Consider the following 20,681-nt stretch of genomic DNA (forward strand, 5'->3'; position numbering starts at 1 on the left):
GCCTTTTTGTAGCGAGGGGCCCAAAACTGAACACAGTCATTGAGGTGCGGCCTCACCAGTGCCAAGCACAGGGGTAAGATCCCTTCCCTGTCCCTGCTGGCCACGCTATTGCTGATACAAGCCAGGATACCATTGGCCTTCTTGGCCACCTGGGCACACTGCTGGCTCATGTTCAGCCAGCTGTCAATCAACACCCCCAGGTCCCTCTCTGACTGGCAGCTCTCCAGCCACTCCTCCCCAAGCCTGTAGCGCTGCTGGGGGTTGTTGTGGCCCAAGGGCAGCACCCAGCATTTGGCCTTATTGAAACTCCTACAGTTGTCCTTAGCCCATCGCTCCAGCCTGTCCAGGTCTCTCTGCAGAGCCTCCCTACCCTCGAGCAGATCAACACTCCCACCCAACTTGGGGTCACCTGCAAACTTACTGAGGGTGCACTCGATCCCCTTGTCTAGATCATCAATAAAGATGTTAAACAGGAGTGGCCCCAAAACTGAGCCCTGGGGGACACCACTCGTGACCAGCCGCCCACAGGATTTAACTCCATTCACCACAACTCTTTGGGCCCGGCCATCCAGCCAGTTTTTTACCCAGCAAAGCGTGTGCCCATCCAAGCCTCGAGCAGCCAGTTTTGCCAGGAGAATGCTGTGGGAGATGGTGTCAAAGGCCTTACTAAAGTGAAGGTAGACAACATCCACAGCCTTTCCCTCATCCAGTAAGCAGGTCACCCTATCATAGAAGGAGATCAGGTTTGTCAAGCAGGACCTGCTTTTCATAAACCCATGCTGACTGGGCCTGATCATCTGTGATGCACACTGTGATTGCTCACCACCCATCAACTGATGCTCAGCCCGTTCCTGGCTAGCAATCCCAGAGGAGGGAAAATTCCAAAACCACAATCCTGGACAAGCCAGAGTTTACCTGCCAGCCCTCATCTATATACTGAGCATTATGTTATATGATATGGAATATTTCACTGGCTAATTTGGGTCTGTTGCTCTGGCTGTGCCCCCTTCCCATGCACCTGACATGGGAAGTTGAAAAGTTCTTGATCTCTTAGCAACAACTGAAAAATCAGTGTATTATCAACATTTTTCTCATGCCAAATCCCATACTGAACCCAAACCACAGCACTATTCTAGCTACTGAGAAGGAAAATTAGCTCTATCCCAGCTGAAACCAGGACAGTGGGCTCAAGGAAGAAATGTCTTCAGAGAAAAGACCTACGAATAGCTATGGACAGAAGGCAGTCAGTATCACCTGCACTGATACTGCATTCCAGCAATAACATCTGAGGCTATGGGTCAGGACATTTTGCTGACTCATCCAGACATCTATGAAGATTGGATGTATCTTTTGCCTTCCTTGGAAGCATATCTTCTCTGAATCACCTATGCCTGCTTCTCCCCACACATGTAGTGCAAGTGGCTACCTCCTCCTTGTCCCATCCTCATTTGTTCTCAGATCATCTGAGAGTACCATCTTTTATTTGAAGAGTGAAGTAATTCTCTCTTTTGAAGAGTGAAGTAAGAGCTCTCTGGATGTGCACAAGCACACACCAGCAGGCTCTTGCATTATGGTCTGCTGAGCCTGGTGCCAGCACTGAGTCCCCTCTTGGAGCACATGAGCTCATGTTGCAGGTGTTCAGTCAGTGAACCTCAAGTGAGCGAAGATTCCCAACTGAAGTTTCCTAAAGCTCACAGTCAGGTCTCTGAATGTGAAGATCTAGGAAGTGACTGCAAGTTGCTTTCTTCATACTCCCATCCTGACATTTGACATCCATTCTGAAACTTTAAGACAGGAACCACGTAGCTTGAATTCTCTGAGTGAACTGAGTTGTATACCTTGGTTTACAATGGGGACTACAATATCTATTCAGGACCTTTACGGAAAAATAGTTCAATTCTATTGTTGCTTGTTACTGCTTCCTCGTAGCTGTTTATCCAGTTGTCATGTTCTCCCATGGTCTTGCCACTAAGCATGCTAATGCCATTAATGGAAATGGATGAGAGAGAACTTCATTTGTTTTAGAGAGTTTTCCAGGAGAGGGCAGCCATAGTTAATTCTGGGTCAGTTCATGTAATACAATGTGAATATAGATTACTGGCAGCGTTTGGCTGTGACGGTCTATTGCCCAGCATGGTTTGTGTGCTTAGTTCTTTTAATTTGTTCTTTTGTTTGGATTGCAAGTGCATAAAAGATAGACTTTTTCACAAATTAATGCTGGAAAAGACAATCCACATAATAGAGTGGTTAACTCCCAATGCCTTGTACTTGCTGAAATCGCAAATGCTCTTGGGAACAGTTTCCATTATATGTCACTGTTTGCTTTATATACTTTCCAACCAACTTATAAGTTTTTCTTCACTCTCTTACTTCAAAAATATTTATGGAAAAGCATAGCCCAAACTCATGCTGGAGACCTGAAAATTTTAGGAAACAAATTCCCTTGCACTGAAAACTTTTGCTTCTTTAGGAGTTTGGAAAGGATCAGGACAAAATGATCCTCTGTCCTCTCCTGTTTTACATAGTGAGGATACATACAAAACCTCTCTTGGTTTGGATGTAAGGGTGATAAGTTAGCACTAAGGGGCATATCCCATATCCACAGTTTGGAGGCTGTGCTCATCCAAACAGCAGGAATGATGTAGGTGGCATCGGGAGGCATTTTTTAATACTGCCCTCTCAGGGGTATTGCTTTGGCAGAACCGCTTCTGGGAGTGGGGTGGCAACCAGGACCCCTTGACATGCACCCTCAGTCTTTGTATTAAGACTGCAAGGAAAGTTGTTTTTGCATATTAAATGGGTAGCCTCATTTCTTAGATCAGTTCAAAACAGCAAAAGCTATTTTTCTCCTTTGCTGCCTTTTTTTTTTTTTAAATTTTAAAAACCCCCAACTCTATTCTGCTATATCACCAAACAAAAACTCCATGAAATACCTTTTGCCAGATCCCTTGATAATGTAAATGTAAAGTTAAAAATCTGGTCCCTGCAGGTGATGGGGTTTGGGAGGACTTTTTGTTCATGTTTTGCAGGAGGAAAAAAGGTGCAGTCAGTATCACTTCACGTGTAAATCCACAAAATGATAACTTCAGAGGTACAACTAAGGAAGCTATAAAGTCTTTCCATACATTGAATTCTGAAGCCTTTCAGCTTCAATTTTGTCAACTTTGTGAACTTCCTATGCTTTATAACCTCTCTTCATTTCTGAGGCTTCCACTGATGTGTATCAAACATACACGTGTAATCTCAGAATACATAAACCATTGAAAGATTGCACCAGTGAGAGCTGTCAGACGATGCAGTGTTGCTTTGCCTGCCGTGGAGGGTGAGGAGTTAATAATTTCTCTTCTCTGCTTATGCATCTGTGGGTCTCTAGAAGGTAGGGCAGACAGAAAACTGTTTCTGTAGATGAGCTGATAGCACTGGCCGGTCTGTGCACAGAGCCTTGTGCAAATAATTCTTAGAAAAGAGACCTAATCAGCTGCTGCACTACACTGATTTGCACATAATTGTATCTGTCTTCTAAAAGCCGAAGATAAAAGGACAGAATTTGACACCTGCTCATTGATCATTTTTCCAGCGGCTTGGCGGGCTGGAGCACGGTTGCAGGGTTTGAGTGAGGAAGGGTTTTGCCACCCGAATGGCCAATTAAAAGGAGAGGAGTTTGGAGGAATGCTTTGCAGAACTTGACAGGTGAAGCCCAAGGCATGGCTCACAGCCTTGGGTATGCAGAGGATTTAATTTTTTACTCTCTCTAGCTGAACTCAGTGTTTCTTTTCTTCTCTCCCCCCTAATATTTAATTTGTAGTTTTATTTAAACACAGTTTTCATCCTCTCTGCACTTCACCGTGCTGATATCTGAGATCTCCGTTCATTCAAAATGCAGTGATGGGGAAGAAAGGGTGTCTACCCTCTTACTTTAACTCTTTTTCAAGAATTCTCCTTTAAATAGCATTCTTTTTGTTTCAATTTACTTTTCCTTATGGTTGGATTTCCTTTTATCCTCTCTCTCCCTTTCTGCATGTTCTATAAATTCTCAGGTTTTACCTTCCGTTTAGTGTAAGACTTACTCCCATAAGGAGTTGGTACCTCGATAAGCCAGCATAGAGATTTTGAAAGCTTATAATTAAGATGTTTTTCTCTATCTTCTGGAAGTCACCTTCCCCTCTCAATTCTATTGGGTAGCTTATGCATTCATTTCTGCTCAGTGAAAAATCCTGAGTGCTCTTCACAGGTCGGGTTAACTCCTTCCTAACATGTCTCAGTGTCCACATTTGGAAAACTAGTACAGTGCTCATTTCCTTGCCTCATCAGATAGCCTTGAGATTTGAGATATACAGATATTTTTAATTTATTTAAGGTTATTTCTTTTACTGTTTATAATTCTCTAGAAGTTTTGGCTGGACATCACAGGAAAATAGGTCTGCATAGTTCTAGGTGTCATGCAAATTGTTCTGCTAAGCTCTGAGGAACGTGAATATTGTTGTCCCTAAGAGCTTATAGTCTTATGTATATACATATGTAATTTTTATATATATGCTATAGAAGTATATATGTTATATGAAAAAAAAAAAAAAGCAGGGAAGAGGAATAGGGAAAATAGTGTAACACAGTAATAGGAGAGGAGTAGTTTTACACACAAGTTGTAGCCCATCAGTAGCAGTGAGCACAACTTGCCACCTCTGTAGCAATCAGATAGCACATTTCTGCAAGTATTACTGTGTGAGCTCAGCAACAGGTTTCAGCTTGCACAGGAAAAGTTGGGTCAGTATGTGGGGATATAGCCTGTGCTGAGCTCTGCTGCTATAGCTAGAAAGTAGACAAGCTGGGAATGATGTCTATGTGAGGTGCCATGCGTACATAACCAGGTTATAGACCTACAGGATGACCTTCGAAGCAAGGTCTTCAGTAGAATAGAAAGGAACTAGTTTGGAGGTATCAAAAGCAGAGATGAAAAGATTTTAATTGTTAAGGCTTATAATCCAATTAGATCTTAGACAAGGGTTTGGCAGTGTAGGCAGAGCAAAAAGGTCAAATTTGGAGAAGTTTTGTAGAAAGTGGTGTCAGGATTTAATCACAGACTGGAAGTGTGAGTCATGAGAGGAGATCAAGTCAAAGAGAAAGCCAAGATTGGCAGGAAAGAGTCTGATTTTATTTCTGAAATTAAGACGGGTATGGAAAGGAAAGGACTTCATGAAAAATTCAGGAGCTAGGTTTTGAGCATGTTCAGTTTTAGCAAGTAGTAAATTATTAACAGAAAGATCTCAGAGAGAGGCCAAAAGTTGTTTGGGTTGATGACTCTAGTCTTAAAGATTTCTGATTTCCAGTATATTTGATTGTTATTTGTGTGTTCATATCCTATCTAACAAGGAATAATCAGGATTTGTGTCACAGAGGATGACTAAAAACTTCCATCTATGTATATCTATTAGTGCACTTCTTTTGTGACTTCAGATTGGATTTTGAGACAGGTCATCGTGTAGAAGAAGGATTCGATTAGAATAAAGAAGTTGTGGTGCCACAGTAGGGCTTGATAGTTTCCATGTCACATCTACCTGGACTACAGTCTCATGTCTTAATGCAAAAGTGGCAGAATGGAGTAACCATACATAGGGAAAATAGTAAAAATTTAACTCAATCCACTGGTAAGTAAAACAACTTAGAGTCATTAGACTGAAATACGCTGTGACTGAAATTCAAAGAAGCTTCATTAAAAATATGTCCATTTTAACGTGCACCTCTGCTTTTGAGCAACTCTGATCTGTAGACATTAGCCACATGTAGTCTAGTAACCACACGTCACACCTTCCCTGTACATAAAGTGTTGTGATACAGCGTTTGTACTTGGAGTTGTTTCATTTAGCTCAGCTCATTGCGTTTCAATCATGGTTGGCCTAAAGGAGGCCCGTGAGGCTCAGTGTCCTAGTGCTCATATTTACACAGTTGCTGAAATGTGGTAAATCATCTACCTGCCTGTTAATAGGGGGTTATATATAATATCTTGTACCAGGCTATGGCTGCTCTACAAGGACATGAAAATTCTTATGGCCTGGACATCTCACGCAGTATTTCACTTTTTTTTCTTTTAAGACAAGCATGGAAAATGGGTCATGTACCCATCATTTTTCAGTATCACTTTTTTTTTCTTTCTTAAAGCACCCTGCCCCTGTATCTCTATAAATCTGGGCATGGAGGTACCTTCTCTCTCATCTCTCCTCTCACTTGTGTTTGAGTTCCTTCTGCTTCAGACAGTACGTTGCATATTTCATTGTGCAGGCCTCAAATATGACAATTACACTACACATAGGATTAGTTTAACTAGTTTAACTAGCAGTTTAAAATACCTGTTAGGTATGATCCCTTATCTGTGTAAGAGTCCAGAGCACCACTGTGTACCTGTTGAATGGATAATGCAGAAAGTACTGTTTCCACTTGAAACAGTAGAAAATCCAGAAAAACAGCTTCCACTTCCATATTGCCATATTCAGTGAGAGTTTAGGTAAGCAGACTGTGTGGTGAAATCCACGTTTGACTTTGCATGCACAGAACTGAGTACAGGAGCCTAGTTTCGTGCCTCTGCTGTTAAGTAGGCATTACTTCTTTTGTGACCATGTGCTAGCTCACTACTATCTCCGTAGGGAATGTGCCGCAATCACCATCCTTATCACTGATTTCTAGAGTAGGTAGCACTCCCTGAAGGTCTGCAATCTATGTAGTGTCTAGACCAAACCTGCTTTGAGATCAGACAGACTCCCAAACCAGCACATAAGGGCTACAGACTCCTTTTATACCATTAACTTTTCAGCCACAAGTCAGAAACTCTCACAAAGTTTGCATGAGACCTTTAAAAATCTCCTCTGCAGAGAGTTTTGTCTCACATCCATCATTGCAGAATGGCAGAAAGAAGGAGAAAATTTTAAGTCTCATTATGCAACCAGTGAGGAATAAGGTGATTTTCTTTCACTAAGCCGTAGGTTAAGCCACGTTATTCATGACCTGCAGCAGTTTTGCACAAAGCTTCCAGTATACAAAAAATAGTGTTATATGATATATCCTAGTATGGATTAGTTTTGTTTAAATGTAATATAGGGCTTTTTTAAAACTTTTTTTCCTTTCTTTTTCTTTTTTTTTTTTTTTCCCACAAGGCAGGGTAAGAATGCTCTAAAAGTAGTCCTGCCACAGACAAGCTATAGAAATAAAGTTTCCAATAACCTAAAATAACATGCAAATCCTGGGATTGTGAAATTTCAAAACACAGTCATACGCTGTATGCCAGCCTGACCTTCTGGCTGTGTAGCAGATAATAAAAAGAAGTCTTCTGCAAACCTGCTTGTGATGAATAGATAAAAAGGGGTTGGCCCACATTCAGAAATGAGACTTTTTAAGCAAGCTGAGGCTATGTAATAGAATATTTTAAAATAATTCAGAAGCCGCTCAAGCTCACTGGAAAACACAGAGCTTTGAGAATTTTAAAGTTTTAGGAGTCTGCCTTTGACCATTTTGATTAGGACTGGACACAAGCAGTACAAACTCTGAAGTGATTTTCACTTTGATAGCAAATTGGGCAAATCACCAAGTGACAGGTTATCTTGGCTGCCAGAGGAGAAATGAGACAAGCAGGTGCCATCTGTGTGCCAACAATTTTACAGGGAAGGAGAAATGTCTATCGTAACAGGCGTGTGCAGAATAAAATAACTCCTACCAAAACCAGAGAGGTTAAACTGTATGACTAATTTCTTAAATGTGGCTAATGTGCATTCAGGTTTGCTGTTGTAAGATCCCAAGTAGAAGCTGGAGGCCGTCAAACCCCAGAGCACTAGTCATGTTCATACTTCTCTTTTCAGCTAGCATGGCCCTGCTATTTAGAGTTAATTGAAGAAGATTTTACTACATCTAAACATTTACAGCCAAGATCAAGTAGCACTGAAATTGAACACTGATCATGTGTCTGCCAAGGATAGATTTGGAGATTAAAATTGGGCGTAAACATTTTACTTCTTTGGAGGAAGATAACTTACTCTGTGCAAATGAACAAGGTTGAAAAATCCTTTTGCAAGTGAGTCCTATGGGGATGCTGCAACATCCTCAGTCCATTGTCATCACAGAGTTAAGAACAGACACAAACTCGAAACAATTTGGCAAGAATGATAATCAGACCAGTCGGGATCTGTCATCAGCATACTGGCCACTGCAAAAGAGTGATTAAATAGGAAGACACAGACAATTATCAAAGACTAATTGCTTATTGTTGCTAGAACTATATTTTAAATGTGTTTTTCTTTTTAATTGCTTTTGGAGCGAATAAAGTGTCCTTAATTCAATTGTAAAATGTTTGGGAATGGGAAGTCTGCCAGGAATCAGGCAGCTCAGAGGTCTTGTGAAAGCAATTGCCTCTTTCACTAGCCTATATGCATGTTCAGTCCCATCCTCTGCCAACTTTCCTGTTTTCAGGTTCGTGCCCCTGTGTTAGCCAAAGGTCTCTGAGTTGTTGGTACTTGCAGGAACCTGCAGTAGTTTGTTCATATATTTTCCTGTATTTTTTATTCATCCCTGTCCAAGGGCCTTGACCCAACTAGGAGCTGAACTCTTCAGATCCATAGGGGCTTTGGATCAGCAGGCTCTGAGTATAAGGGCACTTTCTAGGACAGGACTGGCAGTGGTTTACAAGGTGAGATATTCGTGTAATTTGAACTTGCTACAATACAAACATCTGTATACCTCTGTGCTCCGTTACTATTGACTGCAATGAAATTATGTGGGGGATGGATTTGGCTCAGTATTGTGTCAGTACAACAATGAATGAACATGAGCATGTTATTCCAAGTTAAAATGCTCAGGTTTGGTGTGAGGAGGAGATCCAAACCACATATACAGAAGGTTTTATGCAAATAACTATGAGGCTCTTGTGTTATTAAATAACCAGTCTGCATTTTCATGATGAGAGTGACAGGGAACACGGTTTTTATATTCATAGAAATATCTTTTGTATGGATGTATTCATCTCTGAAAATACTGCAGGACCTCATAATGGACAAACAAATGTAACCAGCACTGTATCTCTATGTGTAAATAATCTGCATGAATGGTTTAGAAAATGAAAGGGAACTGGTCTACATGAGGGAGAACAAGTGGGAAGAGGGGAAACAAAAATAGTGTTTAGGTTCATATATTAGAGGAGAGACAGAGGAAAATTCAAGGAGCCTGTTGTCTCAACAGACAGCTTTTCTAAGCAGCTGACTGACCCCCAAATAACAGGCTGCTAAAACTGTTGCTGACCAGCATGAGAGGAGGGACAGGGAACTTTCTTGTTTGGAAACAGGTAGGATCAGCTTGCTCTGTACAGTTTGCCTGTAGTACAGGTTTTCTTCTCCATTCTGATCTTTCTTCCATCTGCATAATATGTAAGATCAGAAATGGACAAAATTGTTCAACCTATTTCTAAATGAATGATTTATAACAAACAAACAAACAAAAAGAATTCTCTTTGGATTGAAAAGAATTCTCCTTGCATTGTTAAATTCCTTGCAAAATCCTGAACAAACATTCTTGCAGAAGAGGGCAGAAAAAAACCCAAAAATACAGCATGGCTGGCCCTTTCCTTGCTTTTTTAGGACAATTATAAGTAAAGCTGGCCTGGGCAGACATTTTAATCAGCACTTTAGATTTGGTGAACACAGAAAAACATTCTGTGAGACTTTCACTTCGGCAACTCTGGCTTGGTCTCTTGGTCTTCGGCTTTCCTCCATCAAAGTACCTGATGGACATTATCTAGAGACGTCAGTGTTGTTGCTGCTCCTCTCCCCTCCTCAGACCACGGCTCTCCTGATTCACAGACAAAGATGAATAAAACTAGTCTTTTAGAACGGTTCTAACAGCATAAAAAATTGTTGATTGACTAAAATTCCCCTGTCACAGTACAGCTGAGTGAGGCTTGCTTTTCTGGGCTTGATGATCTCTTCTACCTTTTATGTGACAAGTATTTACTCATTTGGGCATCTCTTGCCTTGAGTTTTGCTGACCTACTTGTTTGTGCAAAGTCATGCATAGTTTGTGCAAAGTGAGGTGTTTGCTGTAAGTCTTGAGCCAGGTTCCTAGCTGCAGTGAATGGCAGGGACCAGTGCATCTGCATCAGCTGGGGATTCAACCTCCAGTTTAAAAGCAAATATCCAATGGAAATTTCTTTATCCCCACTGTAAAGATGAGCACAAACACCCTGCCTTCATCTGCAGCCTGTTTTCTAAAATCAACCCAAAATAGAGTGAGAAGAGCAAGCATTGCTGGAATATGTGTTTCCACTGAGATATTAAACATGTATTTGTATGCAGCTTTCCCAAAAGTGGGAAACAGGGAGTTGGGTACAGAAATGCAATTAGCCATGATTCAGGATTCTTTATGTACAGGTGGGTCAATGAGTTGTGAGTGCTTACATGGAAACTTGACAAAGTAGCAAGAACAACTTACTTTGTGTTAGTATGAGCAGAAGAAATAACACAAAATGTTAATAATGTTTGGTATTCATTTCCAAGCTGCTCCTTTGGGTGATGTAGACAGAAGTGCACCTGGCAGGTGATGGTAAATGATGTTTTTCTTGTGGACTAGTGGTTGTCTTCCTGTTAGTATCATTCATTCCCTTTTCTTGAGAGTTTTGAGATCTTGCAAGAAAGACACTGTAAGAATTCTGATATATTATTTTCATATAATGGTCTCCCCGACTTCCTGTGGTGTCAATAAGCATCACCTATCAGCTGGGCCGTGAAGTAGTTTTCCCAACTAAAAGATTAATTCATAGAGATCCTAAAAGGCTTTGCTAAGCCCTTCAGTGAAAACGCAAGGCTTTCCAATCACCCATCTCAGTGGCTTGTATCATCCTCATCTTCTGCCTTCCAATATGTGTTGGACAATGTTTTCTCTCTTGGTACAATAATCACTTAGAGAAGGTCCTAGAGGTAAAATAGAGTGGTCCTGTGCCTGTTCGTGGTCGTGTGGCAGAGACTGTGTCTTTCCTTTTTTTGTGACTATCTAGTATTGCAGGGTAATGTTGGCACCCAAGGATGCCAACATAGTGGATGTGTGTAGGTAAATGAGCAGGAAAGGAGAGGGAAGAAAAAGAAAAATAAATAAAAAAGCAGCATTCTTCTGGCTTATTAAAGTGCTTAAAAAAGGATTTAACTTTTAAGCAGAAGGAGATTGTTAGGTCTTTGTGCTTTTTTTGCCCTGACAGCCAGAGTTTATGCTTCCACGTTTTGAATGTAATTTATATATGCCATTTGCATTAAACTTGGTCCTTCTAATTTTCTGAAGTACCATTTCTCTTGTATTTGAATCTTTGGAGGATGGTGATACCGCCACCACTGTCTTCTGTGCTAGTGACTGTGTCTTCTGATTCAGAGCTCCTGTATACTGAAGCCAATAATGATTCACTCTCACAGCAGTGGTGTGAGCAGTCTCAGCTTTTATATGCCATCTGTGTGAGTGAGCTGAATCTGCAGAAATGGGACCCTGTACACATGGCTTTTCCTCTGTTCATGGATGAAAATATTAAAGCAAATCCGTATGGTCCATGAGATGTTTTCTGTGTCAGGAAGGGAGTAAAACTGCCTGTCAAACCAAGCTGTTCTCTCTGATGAAAGGGGACTGTTTTTAAACACTCCTTTCCATAGTATTTTGCATGCCAGCCATGTGTGTTTTCTCATCTGACATCTCATTGAGATCCTTGGCTTCAGTACTGCAGGAGGGAAGGGTGTGCTGGGAGAGAAGGAAATAATCTCTCAATATGTACACAAGCACGTGTGCACACACACGTTCTTAAATCAATCTTAAATGAATTGAATTTTTTAGGAATATGAAAGAAAATTAATCTGATTTAGCCAGGCATAATTGCTTCCCTTTTGTTTGGATTTTCTATTTTCACATGAAGATATTAGGAAGCAATGCTCTGAGCTATTATTAGATACAAAGGTGGAGGCAGAGGGCAAAGGGTTCATTTACAATTCCTACAGCAGAGCATTGAATTTTAAAGCTAAAAGGCAAGTTGATGAGCAGCTTGAAAATAAAGATTCATCTACTTGGCTTACTGAGTATTTCTGAAGGTTCATGCTGGTCTGGGGAGCTAACCATTCATGCAGCTGTAAGACCCGCTGGCTGGAGGAACCAGAAAAAAAAGATTTTAATTCTTTTTTTTTTTTTAATGAAAGAACATGCCTTGCAGGAAGGAGCTTGAAAACATAAACTGATATAAAGTAACCAATCGATATAAGTGCATTTCTTTTAAAGGAAGCAACTGGACTTCACTTCTGTGACAGAAGGCTAGGAAGCAGAAAGATTATTCACACACACACACATTTTTGTGTTTTGAAAAATTCAAGTCAGTTAATCCCAGGTAATGGGATACCATTATAACCACTACTTCACCTTCATGATCTTAGGGCAATCCTGAAAGTAGCAATTTGATCATATTGGGCAGGAAAGCCCGTAACATTAGAGTGTGCTATTGCAAAAGAAATCCAACACCAAACAGATTTTCTAGCCCTTTCCTAAAATGCAGTGGTGATTATAGCTTCCTTTCACAGAATCACAGAATCACAGAACGGTTGATGTTGGCAGGGATCTCTGGAGGTCATCTGGTCCAACCCCCTGCTCAAGCAGGGCCACCTAGAGCCACTTGCCAAGGACTGTGTCCAGACAGCTTCTCAGTATCTCCAAGGATGGAGAATCCACCACCTTCCTGGGCAACCTGTGCCAGTTCTTGGTCACCCTCACAGTAAAAAAGTATTTCCTGATGTTCAGAGGGAAGGTCCTGTGTTTCAGTTTGTGCCCATTGCCTGGCACTGGCCACCACTGAAAACAGCCTGGCTCTGTCCTCTTTGCCCCCTCCCTTCAGGTATTTATAGACATTGATGAGATCCCCCTGAGCCTTCTCTTCTCCAGGCTGAACAGTCCCAGCTCTCTCAGCATTTCCTCGTAGGAGAGATGCTCCAGTCTCTTAATCCTCTTCCTGGCCCTTTGCTGGACTCTCTCCACTATGTCCATGTGTCTCTTGGACTGAGGAGCCCAACGCTGGACTCAGCACTCCGGGTGTGACCTCAACAGTGATTTCGTTGTCAAAAAATGGACATCTCCTACGAAAAGGAAAGTTTTGGCATGGGGGCTGTTCAAACTGGGACACCAGCATGGATTTTGGATAGCTGCAGCTTCAGCGCTGCAGGGTTGCTTTGTGCTCACTCTGCCAAGCCTCTTGTATCTGGGACTTGCTGCTGCATTTGGGCAGCTTTGGTCAAGGAGGGGTTTTCATCTGGGTAGCTCAGCTTTGCTGACCTGACCTCTGGAATAAATGTCCCTTTCTGAACTTGTTTCTTCTTTGGCACTAGCTTTTCTTTTTTTTTTTTTTTTTTTTTTTTCCCCAGTTGCTGTGCTAAGGCTTGTTCAGTTCGCCAGACTAAAGGGCATCGCAAGAACATGCATAATTTTGTAGGTTTTTGTGAAAGGCAACAAAACAAAAATAAGTAAAAAAAAATAAAAATCACTTTGGTGTAAAATGTTTTTTTCTGTGAAAGCTCCTGAAGAATAAAAATAGTGCCTTTTCTTGAAGAGGGGATATTACTAATGTAAATCTGATGCTGTTGGCAGAGGAATAATATGCTGTATGCCATAAGGCAAGCAACTGAGGAGGAGCTGGAGTGATCGAAATGCCTCATGGGCATATGAGATTCATGGGATAGGTATTCACACAGAGGATGCTTTCTTACATGTGCCCAGGGCTTTCTCTTATCTCTGAACATGAACCCATAGTGAAATAGAAATGTTCCTGTATTAATAGTGCATCAGAGATAACCCTCATCTGAAAAATGCAGTAATACTGCGCAACTGGGAACCCTTTCAGAGCGGGGAATTGGACTAGCAATTTCATAGTGTGTTGATAATGAAACATTTTGGTTCTGTATAAGCAAATGGGCAAGGTTAGTGGACACATTACTCCAGCTGTCATTGTCCCAGCAGTAACCAATTTAGAGGCTTTATATTTTCTGCTATCCCAGTAAGGGAAAGAAAAGTAGAAAGTTAGAAACAGAAATCCTAGAATGAATTAAAGTTCAAAGAGTGAACAAGCTCGTAGTACTGCTGTATAATTATAAAATCCCTTTTTTCCTTATAATCTGGACTTTAATATAGGTATTACATTGCAAATTCCGGCAACGCCTGTCCTGCTCCAAAAGGTCACCTCCATCCAGAAGGATTTGTTCTGGCTGTAACATGTGAACGTGGGCATCCAGCCCCGTATCTATCTAGTTACCATTTGTATTGATGATTCCTGTTTGTATTTCCCTTCACCCCATGCTGTTGATTTTCAGGAGACTCATGAGAAGTTGTCTGTGGCTTTAGCCTTCAAGGGAGAAGGTTAAAAAAATAGCTTTTGGTGCCTGTGTGTAGATCATAATTGGGGTTTTTAATAGCTCTTTTCAACTGCTGTCGACAGATATCAGACCTTCATGAACTGTTTTTTGCAAGTAGTTTCCCCGCAACACTACCCTACACAGCACTGCACCATTGGGTTTTCTTTCCTAAGGTTACCTGTCAGGCACTCTTGGTTTCACTGAGGTTACCTTTTCTTGTTAAGTTTCCTATCAAGATTAATAGTTTCTAGAGCAGGAGTCCAACATCATGTGAATTGTTTTCTTGATTTGCAGATATCCTTGTTGACGGCAAGCTTTGTGACTGTGATATCGTGGTGAACTGCAAAGTGGGAGACCCCATCCCGTTGGAGGTGAAGCTGACCAACTGGAGCAAACACAGCGTGGGGCCCTTCGCTCTCACGGTGACACCCTACCAAGATTACCAAAACGGGGTGCACAACTATGAGCTTCAGGATGCTATCACCTTTGTGGGATCCAACACCTTCTACATCGATTCAGTAAGTCTTTCTATCAGACGTATCATGATTCTGGATGACGTGTATTTGCAGAAAAGGGCTTCATTATTCAGTTGTGCATTTTAAGGCAGATTAATTTTTGGAAAGCACCATGACTATGGCAGCTCTTGCTAAAGGTGCTTGCTAGGTTTTTCTCTCTGAAATGGTTTAAGACTGTAATTACCTATCATGTAAAACACTAGTAAACTATCAGAGACAGTAACTTTTGGTCACTCCAGATCTGACTAAATGTGAATGGGTAACCTAGATAAATGTTTAATACCATATTGCCAATCCCTTGAGCCATCCATTGCAGCCTGCAGTAACAGATTTTAAGTAACTTTTTCTCTTTAGTCCATAAGAAATATTCCCCAGGCTGAGCCAAGGAACTCAGAAAATCAGTTTTACTCAGGTCCTGAGGAAATGCAACAGACTGCAAAAAGAAAATGGTAAACATTAATGACGAAACTGATGAGCTGCTTCATTTCCTTGTCGCTTAGCATACTCTTATAAAACTATAAAGAAAAATAGAAAACACGCTTAAAGGAGACAAAGAAGTCCCTTTTTAGAACAATTGAGATTTTGATTTTTCTCTCAATTTCGTCTTTAGAAAATTCAAGTCTAGGAGCTTTTAGCTTCTAAGGCAAGACACTGAAAATACAGATAAAACTACTCTCTCCCACATCCTTCCCCCCAAAAATGCAACAGCAAAAAACCAGGAATGAAAAACATACAGACAGTGCTGCAGAGTGGAATAAGCAGTATTTCTGGTAACTTATAAAATAAACATGAAGAAGAGGGTGAGTGTTTGGGATAGTACTTAGGACCTTTGCTTAGGTCAGCTCTTTGGATTGCTAATAAAATGTACCTGTCAAAACTGAATATATATATTGTGAACCTTAGTAAGAAAGAAATTAAAGGTTAACCACAGGGATAGTCACCATGCATATTTTTCAATTACGCATCATGGGAAGAAAATATTTCAAAAACCTAATGAGCATGGAATACACAATTGACTTGAATTTTAATGGGGGCTAACTATATTCTTAGCTGAATAATTTAAATATGTCAACAGAAATAATCAAGAGATGGCTTTCTTTGACTCTCTTTCTGACAATGTGGATTTTTTAATCAGAGTGGCAGTGTTTGGATGCCCAGCTGCCTAAGGGCCTGACCCTCCAGGCTAATGAGGGAAAAGGGAGATGTCAGTGTGATGTATTCTTACCTTCTGATTGAGTCTCCTACAGGGCAAAAAGTCAGGAGGTCACATCTCTTGTGCCTGCCCAGGCAGCCTTCTCATACAGTATGGTCCCCGCTTTTGCCCCATTGTTCAGTATTGTGACATTTCTCCTGTAAACACAGTCCCCAATAAGTTAAAAATAGAGTTGTTGTTTGCTATTTGTCCTCCTTTTCATGCAAAAAGGTGAAATGAAGAAAATGTCAACCCTTAGACAAGAAGTGTTATATTTCACGGTATGTAGTATTGACACTTGTCCTACACAGGCTCCTAGAGAAAATGCTTAGTCATATTTCTTTGAGGCATAGAGCCCTGATCATGGAAGAAAATTCTTCAAACAGTGTATCTAATGCTGTCAGAGGCCCTTTCATCCTCTGTAATAACTAATTCAGTAATGGAAAAAAGATTTCAGAAAGCCGCACCTGTTTTGGGGACAAGAAGAAAGTCCTGGTTTGTGCATCTGATGCTTCGGGGGAGAATGAACATACTCAGAATTGTGTTCATGCTCTGAATTTGGCAAAAAATCAGACAGACGCTGGTTAAGAAGCTGAAGAAGCTCATGGTTGGGTGAGATGAAAGAGATTCAGAGTTTCTCTTTTTTATAAATGAAAGCTAAGACACTGGACCAGATTCCCTGCTGGTGTAACTCAGTGCTGCTCTGTCGAGGCTATTATACATGTGCCCATTATTTTAATAAATTGAAGTCATGGGCACATGATTGTTTTGCTTGTTTAATGGGGTGGCTTGAGATGCTACTGTTTCCCAGCTGCTTGTTTCTGCCCCTCCGTGGGAAGATGCTCCCCTCTTCCCCAGCAAACCCAGCAGGAGAGACGGTGTGAGCATTTGTTTTCGTGCAAAGTTGGCCAGTTTAGCAAAAACTACGTTCGTCAGCAGTTCAAGCTAATTGGGCTGACTTTACACTGACACTGGCAAGGAGGTGGTGAGATGATTTATTGCTCTGCTGAGCTGGGTGGGAGTAAGGATGAAGAACTAGCATATGGTTTGGCATGTCAGTACTGTATGGTCAAGAACAAGTGGGAGCATCAGGTATTACAGCAAGCGAAGATACTTCTCACGCCCTGAAAATTTGTTCTGTTGTCATGCTCATCCACAAACTACAACATTTCTGGTGCTCAACTGAATGTGATTCCTCCGGGGAAAAAACAAACAAAACCCCTCTGCTTTCCTAAATGTTAGTTTCATATTAAGCCTGATACTCAGCAAATTAGAATTATTTTTGTTTCCAAACTAAAAAGTTTAAAATCAGCTTCTGCTGCTTTCTGGAAGATGGGGGATATATACAGGAATTTTCAGCATGCACATGCAGCTTCACAGTATGAATATAAATTGTTTAAAGGGTAAAAGTCATGTGATTTCATATTTCCCTTTCTTGTGGCTTGAAGTCCAGGTTAGATGATTTATCTTGGAAGTAATGTAATGCGTGCTTATTCACTTTTGTGCTCTTACTTCAACTCAGTGCAGGAGACTGACTCTGTGTCAAAGTCTCTGCTGGGAAATACTACTTCAAAAAGCAAATTCTTTTACTGAAAATTTTAAAGGATATTGAGATATTTCCATGCATTTTAAATTAAGTAAAATCTTTATTTTTCAGCACAGCTTCTAATTTGGTTAACCTTACCTTTCTATGTCTGTATTTAACAGAAAAAGTGACTTTTTGTTTAGTGCGGGGTTTTGGAACATGAGATAGCATGATGGATCCCCACCCATTAAAATACATTGCATTGATTTATTTTTTATTTAAATTTACAACCTGAAATTTAGCTTTAGACATATTATTGAAAATTCTTAGTTCTTACCAGTGAGGTTTTTTTGACTAATTAGTTGATCAGAGTTGCTTCTTGCCAAATTAAAAACAAAAAAAAATTATCTTCTATGGAGTTTCCTGTAACTACCAGCAATTCATCTTTCCTTGTTGTTCCTGCTTTTGCCATTACTATTCTTAAGCAGGTTTTTTTCCTGCATGTGTTATCACATGCTAGCTCAAGTGATTGGTAGTTGGAGATGAGGAGAAATTCATTAGTAGATGGTCATTTTGAATCAGCTCAGAAGCTATGATGAACATTTGCTCACTTCTGGCAGGTCCTCTGTGGCCCATCTGGAACAAATTAGTTTTCTTGGCACAGTTTTACTCGCACTGTAAACTCTTTGGGGCAGCGAACAGTAGCTGGCACTAGCCCTAATCTCCAACTGAGCTCCCTAAGTACTACAGCAGTATAAATAAGTAGTAATTAGTTCTAAGCAATCACAGTCCCACATGGTAGCCTGAGTCAGGGAAGGATTAGGATGGATCTAGAAACTTAATTTTTCTTCTATCTCAGTGGAACAGAGAAGTAATGTGGGTATTTTTTTCTTGATTCTTCAGTAATTTTTTTTCTGGGATAGAAGCTTCCCATCTTTGATTTCCACAATTTGGTGGAATTTTAGTAAAATCTGTTTCAACTCTGACTTGACTCAGCAAGCATGTATTCAACAGCATCCCAGACTGGCACAGCATATAAACACATATCTAGGCAGTGACACTACCAGACCTGCTAGATCGAATGACTATACAAATTTGGTCCGGATCAGGCACGAGCATGTGATCTTCGTGTTTCTCATAGGTTGGCTGGATCATGCATTGCAATCAGTGGGATGGTGTCTACTGTCAGCTACAGCGGGAAACGTCTGACTTGTGTACACATCTGAACAAGTCACCCTGAGCTCCCTTCACAGGCAGTGGAGAGCAAGTCATCAGGGTTGACGGAGTTCAAGGGATGTTTTCCCTCATTCTACATTTGATCAGATGAATCCTTGTGTTGAACAGCTGGCTCAGATGTTGACATCCACTTTACAGACACTTGGGTGGATTCAGTTCCAGGCTGAGACATCTGAATGAGTAGGTGTTACCATGGGTGCTGGCCAGCGAAGCTCCCATTAGTCAATGGAGATGTAGTCTGCAGCCAGTAGAACATGGCTTACACTAACATAGACACCAGAGGTGAGATTCAGTTGCATAAAAGTAGGTGTCTACTATCGTTTAAGTGCTGTGGGTATCCCACCTGGCCTCCACCTACTGCCAGAAATCCTGTAACTCAACCTGTAAATCTTGCCCACCCTGTGCAGATGTCCCAGTGCCTTAGGTCATCCCAAATGTCACGAGGTGCCTATGTTTAGGCAACTGTATCCTAACTCTATAGGCTGGGAGTGGGTAGACCATTCTGTGTTTGCTCCACTGGCTGCATTGACTAGATGTCTTCTCACTGTAGTAGGAGCTTATTTACTTAGTGTACAGAGAGACACCTAAATGTAGGTAGTTTAACCTCAAAATCAGTCCTGTCCCTGGTATGCCAGTTGGGGTGGATCTGGCCCTCTACTGAACTGGCTGCTGCTGATGTACTTATGGTCTTCTGGGAATGTTTGCAGGCAGCCCCACTAGAAAGGCAGCCTTACTTTCCAAAGCTAGTTACTATTCTGGAAGAGCCTCTTGCAGAGCTACTTGCACCTCAACAGTGCAAAGGTTTCAACCTACTTTTGCTTCCTCAAACCACAAGTGTTGATTAGAGTAGTGGTTGTACAAGTGGCCATGTAGGCGGAACTTCAAATGAGTGGAAAGGCTGTGTTGATGTTGATGTGCCTGAAGCCACCTTCCTGCTTGTCAAGAGCTCTGATCAATGCTGTTACAGATATTTCTTCATGGTGCAGCTAGATTAGGGAAAATGGACAGGGAGCTTGAAGAAGGTGCGGGTCCTGAGGAAGCTTCATTTACTGTCTGCCTCCACCCATTGCTGGCATTAGTGCCCATCTCTGTCCTCTGGATGCAAGTCTGCATCAGTTTCAGTGAGGCAGAAATAAGGCAGGCAGCCCCGGGAGGAGGGGAACGAAGCAGGAGGGGAGAGTGCTTGATATTCTGCTTGTCCAGACACAATGCCAGAGGGCAAGAACTTGTAGCCAGCGAGGAGGGGAGATGCCAAGGACAGGGGTCAGGAGAACAGCTGTGGCTGCTCTGGTCACTCACGTGGATGGTACGATGCTGATACAAGTTTGCTGTACGTCAGCAAAAGGGCTCAGCACCAAAGCCAAAGGGAGCCTGGGCTCTGTCAGCGCTGATGGTGTTGCTGCTTGTGAACAGCCAGGGCCCTGCATGGGAGCAGAAATTTAGGCAGGTTCAACAAAGAAGCCCGATACCCCAGGGAACTGTACAGGGTACATGTCTGCTGGCTAATGAAGGCGCAAAAAAACCTAGAATAGGAGAAAACGGAAACAAACAGCTGATTCGCCTCACATCTGAAAGCTACAGAGAACCTTCCTCACTAGAGGTGGTGGCAGGCAGTCTTCAGCTCTCTGGTATATTCAGCTCTCTGGTGCCCGACTCCCTGGAAACATTTTCTAGTGGTTCATGTCCCCCCTCTTCCCCACCATGGTGTAGTCATCATCCTTGTTCTGGTCTTCCTATGCAATGGCAAGATGCCCTTCCACAAAGGATGTCCACAGACACCTTCTCAGTTAATACCCCATTGTTGATGTCCCAGTTTACCACATGACCAA

At 41.6% G+C, this 20,681-nt stretch overlaps 1 protein-coding gene across 2 annotated transcripts in view; it reads left to right on the forward strand.

The window, feature by feature from the left end:
• TRAPPC9 (trafficking protein particle complex subunit 9) overlaps positions 1 to 20,681 on the forward strand; it is a 536,307-nt gene that overhangs the window by 511,071 nt on the left and 4,555 nt on the right. For both annotated transcript variants that reach the window (XM_074833224.1, XM_074833277.1), the window contains one exon: positions 14,679 to 14,902. In XM_074833224.1, the coding sequence (XP_074689325.1) occupies positions 14,679 to 14,902 (224 nt within the window). The remainder of the gene's footprint in view (positions 1 to 14,678; positions 14,903 to 20,681) is intronic.

This window comes from Strix aluco, chromosome 1 (genome assembly GCF_031877795.1).
Source record: "Strix aluco isolate bStrAlu1 chromosome 1, bStrAlu1.hap1, whole genome shotgun sequence".
Taxonomy (NCBI): domain Eukaryota; kingdom Metazoa; phylum Chordata; class Aves; order Strigiformes; family Strigidae; genus Strix; species Strix aluco.